At 40.3% G+C, this 13,602-nt stretch overlaps 7 protein-coding genes across 7 annotated transcripts; 3 read left to right on the top strand and 4 right to left on the bottom strand.

Annotated features, from left to right (window-relative positions):
- Positions 1-295: 295 nt before the first annotated feature.
- On the top strand, positions 296-547 carry ATC70_012925 (Gamma-glutamyltransferase; the record flags this gene model as incomplete). The annotated part of the gene is made up of 1 exon (XM_064832094.1): positions 296-547. One exon carries the CDS (start codon positions 296-298, stop codon positions 545-547), a length of 252 nt encoding a protein of 83 aa, XP_064679797.1.
- Positions 548-1,537: 990 nt separating this feature from the next.
- ATC70_012924 (60S ribosomal protein L12) lies at positions 1,538-2,633 on the top strand (the record flags this gene model as incomplete). Its single annotated transcript, XM_064832093.1, has 3 exons — positions 1,538-1,844; positions 1,905-2,002; positions 2,061-2,633. The coding sequence occupies 3 exons, from the start codon at positions 1,538-1,540 to the stop codon at positions 2,631-2,633; spliced, it is 978 nt and encodes a 325-aa protein (XP_064679796.1).
- Positions 2,634-2,644: 11 nt separating this feature from the next.
- On the bottom strand, positions 2,645-3,956 carry PBP1 (poly(A)-binding protein binding protein; the record flags this gene model as incomplete). Its single annotated transcript, XM_064832092.1, has 2 exons — positions 2,645-3,782; positions 3,886-3,956. The coding sequence occupies 2 exons, from the start codon at positions 3,954-3,956 to the stop codon at positions 2,645-2,647; spliced, it is 1,209 nt and encodes a 402-aa protein (XP_064679795.1).
- Positions 3,957-4,352: 396 nt separating this feature from the next.
- Positions 4,353-6,449, bottom strand: ATC70_012922 (uncharacterized protein; the record flags this gene model as incomplete). Its single annotated transcript, XM_064832091.1, has 7 exons — positions 4,353-4,679; positions 4,739-5,141; positions 5,218-5,557; positions 5,648-6,009; positions 6,104-6,134; positions 6,204-6,284; positions 6,386-6,449. 7 exons carry the CDS (start codon positions 6,447-6,449, stop codon positions 4,353-4,355), a joined length of 1,608 nt encoding a protein of 535 aa, XP_064679794.1.
- Positions 6,450-6,951: 502 nt separating this feature from the next.
- ATC70_012921 (uncharacterized protein) lies at positions 6,952-7,950 on the bottom strand (the record flags this gene model as incomplete). Its single annotated transcript, XM_064832090.1, has 6 exons — positions 6,952-7,010; positions 7,076-7,189; positions 7,258-7,332; positions 7,398-7,509; positions 7,568-7,765; positions 7,849-7,950. The coding sequence occupies 6 exons, from the start codon at positions 7,948-7,950 to the stop codon at positions 6,952-6,954; spliced, it is 660 nt and encodes a 219-aa protein (XP_064679793.1).
- Positions 7,951-8,218: 268 nt separating this feature from the next.
- On the top strand, positions 8,219-10,853 carry ATC70_012920 (uncharacterized protein; the record flags this gene model as incomplete). Its single annotated transcript, XM_064832089.1, has 14 exons — positions 8,219-8,246; positions 8,316-8,403; positions 8,476-8,551; positions 8,610-8,714; positions 8,779-8,911; positions 8,986-9,041; positions 9,105-9,158; positions 9,224-9,304; positions 9,389-9,526; positions 9,587-9,665; positions 9,728-10,300; positions 10,378-10,520; positions 10,592-10,690; positions 10,773-10,853. 14 exons carry the CDS (start codon positions 8,219-8,221, stop codon positions 10,851-10,853), a joined length of 1,734 nt encoding a protein of 577 aa, XP_064679792.1.
- A 158-nt stretch (positions 10,854-11,011) lies between these two features.
- ATC70_012919 (uncharacterized protein) lies at positions 11,012-12,538 on the bottom strand (the record flags this gene model as incomplete). Its single annotated transcript, XM_064832088.1, has 6 exons — positions 11,012-11,218; positions 11,277-11,596; positions 11,723-11,951; positions 12,066-12,142; positions 12,204-12,386; positions 12,451-12,538. The coding sequence occupies 6 exons, from the start codon at positions 12,536-12,538 to the stop codon at positions 11,012-11,014; spliced, it is 1,104 nt and encodes a 367-aa protein (XP_064679791.1).
- Between the last annotated feature and the right edge of the window lie 1,064 nt (positions 12,539-13,602).

Here is a 13,602-nt window from a genome sequence, read left to right as displayed (position 1 = left end):
GCAAATAAGATTATCCGCAAATTTAAGAGAGAGAGAGAGAGAGAGAGAACCCATTGTTGTAGAATGGAAAAGACGGAAAATATTGTGGACGAAAGCGCCACTTTTGAATCGGTGCCAAGAACCACCACCACACACATGCCTAGCAGGAAAAAGAAATCTAAACTTTTTCTATTTTTACATTGTCCAATTGAAAAAGCTGCGTGAGAGAGATAAAACTGGATTCAGGCTTGCTCACACGAAAAAAATCAATCTTTTTCTTCTCATTTCTCAACTAAAAAAAAAAAAAAAAAAAAATATGGATCAGCAAAATAAGGGTTATGGTCAACAACCACCTCAGTATTACTCTCCTCCTCCACAATCCTACGGCCAACCTCAACAAGGCTATAGCCAACAATATGGTCAACAACAATATGGTCAACAACAATATGGTCAACCTCAATATGGTCAACAACAGCCTTATTACGCACCACAACCACAACCACAAACTGTCTATGTTCAACAACAACCACAACACAAGGATGACAGCTCCATGTGTCTTGGATGGTAAGCAAATGAGAAAGAAGAGAAGGGGCTGTGTGATAAGGGTGAGGAATGTACAATAGAGATCTCATTCTCTATTTTGTAGTTTGGCTGCCTTATGTTTCTGTTGTGCTTTGGATGCTATCTTTTAAGAGGCACATGTAACTGTATTATATATGAACAAAAAGGTCCATTACCCTCTCGTCTCTCTCTCTCTCTCTCTCTCTCTCTCTCTCTATTTTTTTTTTTTTTTTTTTTCAATTCAACATATTTTGCTATACTATATTCTGTAATAATCCATGTTTGGGTCTCTCTGTTTATCCCAAATAATAATAAAAAATCGAATATCAACAAATATACATCAAAAAGTTTTTTTTCCCTGTTTGCTGTCGATGCTGCCAAACAAACCAGTCTGTCTACTAGTGTGCCCATTGTTCTGCTACTCGTCCATCAAAACAATGAAGGCAATGATGGCACATACACACCTGATGATTTGAGTCATCCAGGGTTATGCTTCTTTCTCCTTTGATCCTCCGCTTCTCCTTGTGATCCGTGGAGTGTTTCTCTTCATCGAGTGATTTACAGTTAGAATTATAACATTCTAATTAATATGCATCTCTGAGTATATCCTTACATTCAAAGGCACGGCGTATGTAGACTTTTTTTTTTTCAGCAAGTGCTTTAACATGGCGACGAGCAGCATACGGCCGTGTGCATAATCTGGTAGATTGGACGCGATATGGAGCGATCAGATTACTGGGAAATTGTCCAAAATTCTTTGTTGGAGCAAGCAAAATACAAAGGCACAAAAAACGCGGGTGGATGCATTTTTTTTTTTGACAGTTGCAGCAACAGCATAGAGAGACTCTGCCAAGCACAGCTTTCTGCTTGTTCGCCATCAAATGAGCTGGATCAAATTGCTCTATTTTTCATGCTCCCTTTTCTGGCTGTTTGAACAGTCTCAAGTGATCATTTCTCTCTCTTTTTTTTTTTTTCTTTTTTCTTTCTTACTTTCAACATGAAAAGAAGTTACAACGACGGCGACAGCAACACCCATAGCAGCAATAGCAATAAAGCGCCACGCCACCAATATGATGCAAATCCTTCATCTGTAGCACAACATTACAACGACCGGCCTGATGTAGGTGTAGTGAAACGCAAAGAGTCTCGGATCATTCGACTTCGAAGCTTTAATAATTGGGTGAAAAGCGTCTTGATCCATCGATACGTAAGACCTCGCCAAAACGTGTTTGATATGGGATGCGGTAAAGGAGGTGATTTGATCAAATGGGCCAAAGCGAGAATACAGCATTTGGTGGCAGCAGGTAGAGTTTGCCATAGGAAATGATGTCAAGGCTATACAGCTCATCCAACTCATTCACCAGATATTGCCAATGTGTCCTTGGACCAAATGCGAAAGAGATATGAAACATTGAGAGATCGTACATTTAGTGCTGAATTTCATGCCATGGATTGCTATTCTGTAAGTCCCGAGACAGGTGCGAGATGCGACCCAACCTACTGACTCGGTCTCTCTGTAGGAGCTCATTGCACCCAAATTAGATCGAAACATGCGCTTTGATACAGTGTCCATGCAATTCTGTCTGCACTACGCATTTGAAAACGAACACAAGGCACGCATCATGCTCCAAAACGTCTCATCACAATTACGTCCTGGTGGCTACTTTATCGGCACCATGCCAGATGCAAACTGGATTGTGAAACGTGCGCGAGAAGAGCCTGTAGGGTCATTTGGCTTTGGTAACAGTATTTACAGTATCACATTTGATCACATCAAGGACGAGCATGGCACCAAGACTGGATTCACGCCCTTTGGCTGCAAATACATGTTTCATTTGGTGGACGCTGTGGATTGCCCTGAATATTTGGTGCACTGGCGCACGTTTGAAAATCTCGCAGCAGAGTATGGGCTCAAGCTTAAATTCAAGGAAAACTTTCACGATTTCTATGTGTCTGCCTCCAAGGAAGAGGAACACGCTCGTTTACTCAACCGCATTGGAGTGATTGGAGGACAAGCACCTGAAATGACTCAAGAGGAATGGGAGGCAGCAGGCATTTATTTAGCATTTGCATTTGAAAAAGAGATGAAATAAAACACACGGTTTTACTTGGAGGGTGCTAATCCAACACGATTGTTGCCAAGGTCATAGACACTATAAAATTTACGCAAAAAGACATCACCGACAATCCAGAGGGGTCCAGCAGGCTCAGGAATGTCCATGCCCATAAAGCCAGAGATACACTGGTTTTGAACATTGAGGATGTAGTCCTCAGCAGTGAGACAAAAGTCTTGACCGCTAAACACAAAGCAGAATTCAGGTAAATCAGGGATCTTGGCGCAGTCCACAATGTATTGGCCAGCCCAGTTCTTTTCAGCACCCAATTCGTGGTTGATCAAATCCGCAATGGTGGTAGGGGCGACCAAGAGGGAAGAGCCAGTATCAATAGCAGCGCCAACAGGGTCCAATTCAATGGACTCGCCAGCAAACTTGATGTCTTCCATGGTAATTTCCCAGTATCCTTTACGACGCACATCGGACCAGATCAGTTCACCAGAGTAATGCGATGGATCTGTAGCACCAAAGATAAGCTCACCGCCAGCAGCACCTTCCTCACCCGCGTCGTTCAACCAGAAACTGAACAGGGGCTCATCAATGAGATCGCGGTTGACCATATGATAGAAAGGAGGGACGGTGTGTTGGACAGAGATGGTGTCGTAACCAAGACCCAAGATACCATCGAATTTAGCAAAAGCAAAGGTAAATCCTGGTTCCTTGACCGATTCAGCAAAGCCTTGATCTTCAATCTTGATACCACCGAGGTTCAACTGATCATGCGAGATGAACCCTTCGAGAGCGCCAGTGCCGTAACGAATGGAGAATTCAGTGCCATTCTCAGCGTAGGTTTGGGATTTTTGAGAGTCATAACGCTTGTGCAGGAAACAAGCAATGGAACTACAATGTGTAGAAGGGACCCACAGGTTGGAAGAACCTGTATCAAACACCACCGTGAATGTCTGAGGAGGAGAGCCTAATTGAATTTCACCATAATACTGAGCATTCATGTAGTTGGACAGCGGGACACCGTGCTTGGCGCTTCCGTCTGCCTCTACTTGGAACGTTTGCAAGGATTCAGTGTTGCGTTGAGAGGACTTGAAGTATTTCTGAGTCAAGTATTCGCCTGTATGAGAGTATCTTTGCAGTCTTTCGGATGGCGTTTCATGAATCTTTTTGATAGGGATTCTGCATAGAGAGAGAGAAAGAGAGAGAGAGGGTTTTGTTAATGCACTGTCTCGATGGTATCCAGATAAATAAAGAGAGAGAGAGAGAGAGAGATGGTTTTTACCTGGTAACAGCAGCTTCAGTAATGACTGACAAGACAGTTACTACAACTGCGGATAAGGTATAGAATTTCATGTGGTAGAGTGATATTTCTCTTGGCGAAAAATGAAAAAAAAAAAAAAAAAAGGGAGATATTGACTCGAGTTTTTATCCCACACTTTTTAAAAGTGTATGAACTGATCAGTTGATCCATGTATTTTTTTTTTTCCTTGTGTATACTAAACACTCATGTATTCATGCTTATGATGTCATTTAAAATCATGAAACTCTTTCCCTCTACTTTAGTTACATGATAACACAACCATCTCCAGTCAGAGAACCATATGTACCTGAGAGTCCTTGTTGAGTGAGACAGATGATTTGACTTTCCGTCATCATGGATGATTTGATCTCATAAATGTAATTATTATGACACCCGAAAAAGGGGAGAGAGAGAGAGAGAGCGAGGGCGTTTCAAATAGTGTTTATTTCTTAATGATCATTCATGATTCTGCTATCACGATAATTGCGGCCTCTACCGCCTCTTCCGCCTCTTCTACTGTCTGAAAATTGAGTGTTGGGTCTGTTAATGACTAGTTTGTTGTCACGATAGATGGCGCCGTTTTTAGTCAAGGCTTGTTCCAGCGTGTATTGATTTACGAAATCAACATAGCAATGCGCTTTTGGTAATTGTGTAGTAGGGTCAATGGGGAACTTGACGCCAATGACATTGTCATGACCAAAGTATTCTCTGATGTCTTCTTCGGTCACTGTCGTATTAGATAGTCCACCCACATACGCAGTATAAAGATTACGTTGCTATATAAGGGAAATTATTAGGTTTTGGTCAGAGTGTAGCTTACTACTTGATAGTTTACCATGCTTTGTCGTTTGGAATTACGATTGGTATTATAATTGGTGGTATCAGCTGTGTCTTGTTGTTGTTCATAAGGGCTATTTCTGTATTGATTAGGCTTCTCTGCGGCGGAGATGGTGGATGGAGCAGGAGACGATGCTGCTTGCTGTTGCTGCTGTTGCTTGCGATAAGAGAAATTAAGACCGTAGGATCTCATTTCAGAGGCTACAATGCCTTGATGAATGTTGAACAAAAGTGAACCATAAGCAGCGTCAGGCAAGTTGAAATTCCACATGTTTTTGAATGCCAATTCATCTCTTTCCCAGTTTGACGATTGAGAAGAGTTTTCTTCGAGATCGGCCAAAGAAGGCGGTATACGATTCACAACGTTCAAAGCATTGCGAAGTAGAGCGTATTGATGTTCACTATGAGAAAATAAAGGGTGTGAGGAGGACTCATTTACAGCCAAACGCAGCACACACACACACACACACAACTTACTCTACAGATTCCTCCACTTGTTCCTTGATAGCATCCCATAATTGCATAAACTGCTCTTGTGATTGAATCAGTCTGTTGCGGAAATGATCGATTTCTGGTTGACAAGCAAATTCATTGTAAGCGATATTGTAACGGAAATGCAAGCCTGCTGAAATGGTGAAATCAGCGTGCAATGTAAGAGCAAGTTGAGCCAATAACCCTTCTCTTCCAGGGCTGGCGTGTGTCACCAGCATCCTCGTTTCAGTTGGATCATAGACATTGGAAGCCAACTCTACCAATTCACCAATTTGCAGTGCAGTGGTCCACATGACGCCTAAACCTCCAGCAATTGTATCTGTGCCTATATCATCAAGGAGAGAGAGAGAGAGAGAGAGAGGTGTTGGCCCTTTACACGCGTATGAAAAGACACGTTTGATGAGGAGAGACTTACCTTCACCATTATCGAACAATTTATGTTGTACTACAGCTCCACCTAACCCAAATAAACGCAAACTGACACCGCCCACATCCAGAACATGAGTAGATGCTTCGTCCAGCAAAAACAAGTTATCGATATGGTACTCTCCATGGCGAAACTTTTCAATAATAGCGACATCTTCACAAGCACCCCACACTGTGTACACGGGGACATCCAGTTGCTTGTTGCCTGATAAAAATTCAGAGAATTCAGATAAAAGTGTATGAGGTGATTGCTCCAACGTGCGATACATTTGGTCTGGACTGGATGCCAGTAATCTAGAACGAGTTTGCGATGGCATCAAGGTGGTGTATTGGATCCAGTGCTTGAGAGGTCTGTTTCGGTGTATGTGTGTAGGTGTGTTGAGTTGAGCTGCTTTGATCTGTGTCTTTTTTTTTTTATATATATATTTTTTTTTTATCCTTTTACCTTTCACCAATTCTGTCCAAACTTGATCTATCTTTTATGAGATGTGAGTTCAACATGTCAGCATCAAAGCGTGCGCTTGTATCCGTGTTTCCTTATTTACCATAGAAACCAAAATCGCCCGTGTGGATGATATAGTGCGCGTTAAACTCACGGGCAAGTCTATTTAATTCAGAGATGTGTCCTTGTATGTGTGTAGTGTCGTTTTAGCATTCTCTCGATTTTTTTTTTTTTTTTTTTTTTTTTTTTTGCCTTGCTACAAGTGACACGCATTGCTTTGCTTACCTCGAACATCAGCTGTACACAAGATGCGCTTTCCTTCAAAAGAATGTATACTTATATTACTCATGAGGTTGTTTTTACTTTTTTCTGTATAAAAAGAGTGAGAGAAAGAAAAGAAAAAGAAACCAACAAAATTAAGGAGGTAATTAATTTATAGTGCAATAAAGAAAGGGGTTTCAAAAGAGGCAGGTACAATATCAAACAGGTGTAACACACATACATTGGGCTTGATTCTGTGCTATACTCTATAGCTTTTATACCCTTGGTGAAGCGAGCAAAGTAAGAGCAAGCAAGGCATCAAATATGCAGTATTGAACTGTGTGATACAGGCTGACATGCCATGGCTTCCTATGCCTGTGTACGCATGGATGGTAATCATGGACCTGTCAAATAGTCAGGAGAGAACGCCTTGGAAAGTTGAACTGTCAAACAATTGTGTTTTTGCCATGGCAATTCAACGTCCAAATGGAACATGTACAAAAAGAAAGCTCGCCACGACTGTTTGTTATGATGGAAAATACTTTAATGCAATAAATAAGATATAGGGTATAGGGTGATTCACAGATGGCTTAGTAGTATACATAGTTGATGCCGCAAGACACATTGATGAGCATACCAGCTAAAATACCTAAAATGTGAAATGGATGGGGTTAGCCACATACACACATTATGATGAGAATATGCCAACTTTACCCATCTGATGTCTCCTGGTAAATACAGATTCTCTAACCCAAAACAAGCATAAAACTCCCAAGAAACAGCCCAATAGTAATCCACACATCATCTCTTTGAATGAACCTTGTGCGTCTGCATCGATAGGAGCGTATGGATTTTAGTGTCATGGCTGAATTGTATATCCGCCTTTATATGCTTACATCCTTCTGGTAATCTTCTGCCAGTATGCTCCATCCATTCTTCTTCCAGTTGTAAATCTTGATCACTAGGTGGCTCTATATGAAACGTTTTTTTTTTTTGAGATGCTGTGTGCTAAAGGTCTATCGACAGCAACATGTACCTCCATCTACATAGTTGGATGTTGACTGCATTTGATGGAATTGCAGTCGTATGGAGCGAATTTCCTCTTCATTGTAACCAGATTCACGCAGTTTATCAAACCCAGAAATGGACTATGAGATTATTCAATTAGTGCGCCTTTCATTGCATAGTGATATCATTCATGTTTACATCATTTTTGTCTGTAGTTTCAATGTCATAAATAATGTTGGTTGGAATAATGGGATCTGATAAAGCGCAATGGATAAAGATGTGTTGTTGTTGGATGCCGTAGTCTGACAATGTGTATAAATCGTTGTTGAGTAGCTGTCCCCGGTGTATCAAGCGAATCGTTTTCTTGGATGTTTGTTCAACAGCATTCTTTCGAATCTACAGAAACAAGTGTATTAGAGAGCTGTAAGAAAGAGAGAGAGAGAGAGAGAGAGAGAGAGAGAGAGAGAGAGCTACATTACCAGCTGCTTGATATCTCCCATGTTATCATTATACAAAGATACAGTCAGCAGTAAATCTTGACCATTGTTCCAACGTATATGAATATCTGCAAATTCGTTCATTTTGTAGTAGTGTTTGAAAATAAGAAAAAGAGAAGAGAAAGAGTGTGCTTTATCATATCAACAAGATATGCGGCTATTTAATCCCATGGCTATTTTACCAGACGTTGCACACAAAAGCGAAACCATATTTCATATATACACACACACACACACGGAATTTTGTAATATTCATCATCATCGTATCTAGCCCGCCCCTTCTTTCTTCTATTTCCCTTTTTCTTTAACTTTTATTTTTTTCTTGCTTGTTGGAATTACATAATAACAGCCCATGCCGAGTACATTAATCGCCATCATAGGTAAAAAAAAAAAAAAATGAATGACCTTCAGCAAATAAAAAACAGCTCCTTAATCGTATGTTGCATTAGAGGGAGCGTGTAGTCCTGCGCGTTATGAACCTGAATTAAGTCTTAATCTCGAGATTTGTGAAATGATTAACAAAAAACAAGGCTCAGCGTAAGTGTCTCTCCATGCTGAGCATGTATATATATTTTGCCTGGTTAATGACTCTAGCTATAACATCTGTAGTCCAAGAGAAGCTGCTTCTGCTATCGTAAAATTAGTCAATAGCAAGAATTTGAACCAGGCCATGTTGGCACTCACAGTAAGAGAGGAGCAATTTACGCTTGTTCAGCACATCTTGTATTCACACATGAAATTAGTTACTAGACAACTGCGTCAAGAATTGCGGTTACCCATTTCACCTTCAAATTGCCTCGAAAGAATTCTTGAATGAATTGGTTCGCAAATTTCCAGAGCGTCCTGCAGTAAGTTGGGGGGGGGGGGAAATTAGTATATACACATTTCTGTGGATGACTCATTGCCGTATAGCCTTTTCCTAGCCCTGTAGTGCAAAGAATTCTTTATTTTATCAAGGAATGGAAGGTTGCGTTGACAGACATGTCGAGACATAAGGATGACCTGGTTCATATCAAAGATATGTATCGATTGCTGAGATTCAAGGGTAAAAAAAAAAAAAAAAAAAAAAATCTATCTTCTTTTTACGCATGATGAAGAGATGTTGATATAAGATATTAGGTTATCGATTCCCTGAACTGAGAGACTCTTCAGTAGCTGCATTAGCACCTTCGGATGTAAGTCTTTGCCATGCAGGTTATTCAATTTGCGTGAAATCTCACACCATCCTATATATACAGTCTTTAAAATCAGCCCATGAATTGGAGGAGGAAGATCGTGTTGCTCAATCAGCTGTCAGTTTGTTTGAATATGGGGGAATTTATGGCTTGAAAGGTTTTAACCGTTTTTTTTTTTATAGAAATTGCAAGAATTGATTCGTCGTGGTAGACCTCAAGATCTAGTTGAAGCCAATCGATTGATGAAGATCATGTCTGGATTTGTAGGTAGAAGGAGAGAGAGAGAGAGAGAGGGGGGGGGGTGTATCGCTGATATCACGATAAACCAACATGTGTCGATGATCTAGGATACGAGACAAACTCCTGATTACAGCCAAAAGTTTGAAGATGAACTTCACAAGATTCAGGATAAAGCCATCTTATTGTATGAGATGTTGGAAACTATTAAACCTGGAGAGAAAGTGGATAGAAATGAGACCATCATGGTAAGAGGTGTTCATTTAAAAGAGAGAGAGAGAGACTAATACTAAAATCCACTTGTACAGGATTTGAAAGGTGCTTGTGCTAGCGCTCAGCCAAAGATTCAAAAGATGATTACAGAGGAAGAAGATAACGACAAGATTGGTATAAATCGCATTGAATCTTCATGTGGTGGATCCAGATACTAAAATATTAAAACACAATAGAAAACCTGCTTACATTGAATGACATGATTAACAATGTGATGGCCAAATTCGCTGACGTAAAGAAGGGATTGTATGATACCCAGTACGAGATTAGTGGAAAACCACCTACGCAAGACACCAACACAACAGAGGAGCCTAAACAAGCCATCAGTTTGATTGATTTGGATGATACACCCGCAATGTCTTCATCTACTGGATCAGCAAGCCCTAGTATCAACAACAAGAGTGCCTTGAATGAATTATCTGATCTCTTTGGTAGCAGTAGTATTTCATCTCCACCCCCACCTTCATCTAGTCAACAGCAGCAACAACCACTCTCTGCTTTTGATCTATTGGGCGCTTCATCTTCTTCTCCAGCTCCTCAGCAGCAACAGCAACAACAGCCCAAGAAAAGCAATGACATCTTTGACCTCTTGGGCGGCGGTATTCCCAACAACCCTTCTCCTTTAGCTTCTCATTCAGAGATTGCTTCGCCCTCCATTTCCAATATCAATGTGCCATCACAAACTAGACAACAGCAAACTCCATCTCCTGTATTTAACTCTAGTCAAGATGCTGCTCATGTTGAGTCAGGTAACATACTGCCAACACAATGACATGTCTACACACACACACACACACACACTAATGCCTTCTTTTTGTTTCTTTAGCTATTTTGGTCAATAAGAATGGTTTGCAGATCGAATTACAGATGAAGAACCCTCATGACAGTGTTTGCCAGATCAGGGCCTATTTCTCTAATCAATCTACTGCTCCTATGGAAAAGCTGATGTTGAGATTGGCTGCACCCAAGGTAAGACATTGTTATAGAACGACAATCCATCGCTCGCATTCATGCAACTTACATGCTTCTTTCTTATGTAGTCTATGCAAATCAAAATGGAGCCTCAATCCTCTCAAATCATACCACCTAAATCAGATAAGTCTGTTACCCAAGGCATTGTCTTGAACAATCCAAATAAGGTAAGGCATTATTGAATGTGAAGCTCCTCATCAAAAGGTATAAAAGATGATCCAACACAAACAAACTTTTTTTTTTTTTCAGGAACCATTGCGTTTGAGATACAAAGTGTCTTATGAACAATTTGGTGTCGAGATGGAATTGACTGGAGATTATCATGCTTAAACTTTGATATATATATATATATATAAACAATTAAATGTATTTTAGCAGCGCTTTTTTTTATGTATATATCATTGTAATCCTATGTGTAAAAAGAGAGAGAAAGAGAATGGATGAGGAATATTACTTTGTTTATATAGTTGTGTATGTGTGAAATAGAGTTATGGCTTTGCTACATAAGGAGTGGGATTTGCTCGACGGAAAGAAGAGGTAGGAAATCCTCCATCCTGAGGTGGCTGTTGTTGTTGGGATGATTGAGGTTGCTGTTGTTGTTGCTGTTGTTGCGAATCCTTACTGGCCTCTGCTATCTTTTGCTCGCGCTTAACGGCATCGTCCTTTGGTGCTTTTGTCTTGGCCTCATGTTCATTCTATAATGTACCATGTTAACGTCCTTTCTCTCTCTCTCTCTCTCTCTCATATACTTACAGCCTTGTAAACGGTCCAATCAAAGATATAATCGTAGGTGTAACCTTCTCTTACAAACAAATCTCTAAACAACTTACGAAGGTAAGAGTAGTCAGGTTTATCATCGAAACGTAAAGAGCGGGTGTAATTGAGATAAATAGCAAATTCACTTGGGAAGCCACGACACAATAATTCAGTGGGAGTCGTCATCTTCTTCTCCATGATGCGATCGTACTTTTGTTTCTTTGTAGTTGCCTTCAATCCCTGCCATGGTAGAGAGCCTCTGCAAAAGTACATGAGCACATAGCCTAGTGATTCCAAATCGTCACGTCTTGATTGCTCTGCAAAATAGTGTACATCAGTTTCTGTCTACTCTTTGCTCTTCTCTCTCTCTTTCTTTCTTTCTCTCTCTCTCTCTCTCTCTCTCTCTCTCTCTCTCCTTTCCACCACCATCAGCATTCACTTACCAACACCCAAATGTGTATTGATACTGGCATAACGAGCTGTACCAGTCAAGTTCTTGTTCTCTCTGTAGGGGATATGGAGATGCGTACGAGGATCACGATACTTTTTGGCGAGACCAAAATCAATGACATTGACCTGATTGCCTCTTTTACCGATACCCATTAAAAAGTTATCAGGCTTGATATCACGATGAATGAAATTCTTTGAATGAACATATTCAATACGAGAAAGCTACATCATAATAAAGAGTCAGCAAAGAAATCAGAAATTAAGGAGAATGTTGGTCATGATATGTATGTGTATACAAAGCTCCTTAATACAAATATATATGTTATATATATTTACCATTTGGTCTGCCAACAAAAGCACTGTCTTTAATGTGAATTTGCGATTACAAAAGTTGAACAAATCTTCAAGCGAGGCTATTTAAACAAGTCAGCAATGCATTATACACGAAAAACGGCTACTACATGAATAACTTACGTCCCAAAAGATCAATGACCATGGCATAGTAATCGCATTCTGCACCAAACCACCTTACAAAAGGCACACCTACACCACCAGATAATGCTTTGTAGACTTTGGCCTCGTATTCTAATTGTGGATGTTTGGCCTTGACAGACTCTAATTTGATGGCCACTTCTTCTCCAGTGATCAAGTTGGTTCCTATAGAATGGTCAAGGTGAGAACGAGTTCCATTTAAGCGTTTCTTTGTGTGTAAAAAGCTTACCGAGGTAAATATCACCAAACGAACCTGCACCAATCTTCCTACCAATTCTATACTTATTTCCAACTCTTAAATCCATAGGTGAGCGCATAAATGATGTATTGATTATCCTCTATTATAAAAGTATATTATCAAGAAAGAAAGAAAAAGGAGAATAACAGAGAAAGAGAGGGAAAAATTGCTTCTACACCCACACATACACCTACACATACACCCACCCACACACACACATATATATACAACTTATTTCATATTCGGGGTTGCTGGAACAAAATGAGATGCCCAGCCTGACCGTTTTTATATATATAAATGTTTGGGGGGGAGGGGGTCAATGTGTGGTGTGTGTGTGTGTGTGTGTGTGGAGATCATGATTATATCATGTCATTTGAAAGTACATACCCATTCAATGCTGACAGCTACCGTGCCTCTGGTCCATTCCTCAAAGTAATAATGAAGCAACATTCAATGTAGGCTTTGGCTTTGAAGGAGAATGTAATATATCATTTAGATTTGGGTCTAGCAAGATAGAGAGAGAGAGAGACAGAAACAATGATATCATCTTTATAGCTCAAGGCTTTGGTGTAACTCTTTTTGGCTCCCTGAATAAAGCATGCGTCGCACAATCAACCCAACACAAAGGGTTATTACTGTGCTTTGACGACCTTGACATGTGTGTATTTGTTCGATCTGAGATGACTGTCGTCGATCCAAGTGCATCATTGTGATGGAGTAACATACCATTTATTGGATTTTTCATGAGCAATACGGTGTGATGTGCTCTCCCTTTCATGAGTTGTGTATCTGCTGCTGCATGGAAAAGCTATCATTACTGCAGACATGCGATCTTATCACCTGTCCCGGGAGGCATGATGTTGAATCTCAATGCACATGAAGGTATTGCAATTGCTCTCAATAATTGTTGAACCTGTAAAGAACGTGGTAAAGCGTGGCTGATCTGATGGTGACTGTAGTCGGTATAAGCAAATGTGTCTACGCCCACGCAATGGTATCCCAAGTGTCATTGAATCGAAGACATTCCAAATCAGAGATAATAAAAATCTAGCATATTCAGTAGATTCTAAAAAAAAACATATATCAAAGTTAGGAGGGGGGAGGGGGGGGGTATCCATTCGCTGATGCTGCTCTTGAGATGGC

This window comes from Mucor velutinosus (assembly GCF_035048745.1).
Source record: "Mucor velutinosus strain NIH1002 chromosome Unknown tig00001571, whole genome shotgun sequence".
NCBI classification, from domain to species: Eukaryota; Fungi; Mucoromycota; class Mucoromycetes; order Mucorales; family Mucoraceae; genus Mucor; species Mucor velutinosus.
This window is presented reverse-complemented; position numbering and strand designations above follow the sequence as displayed.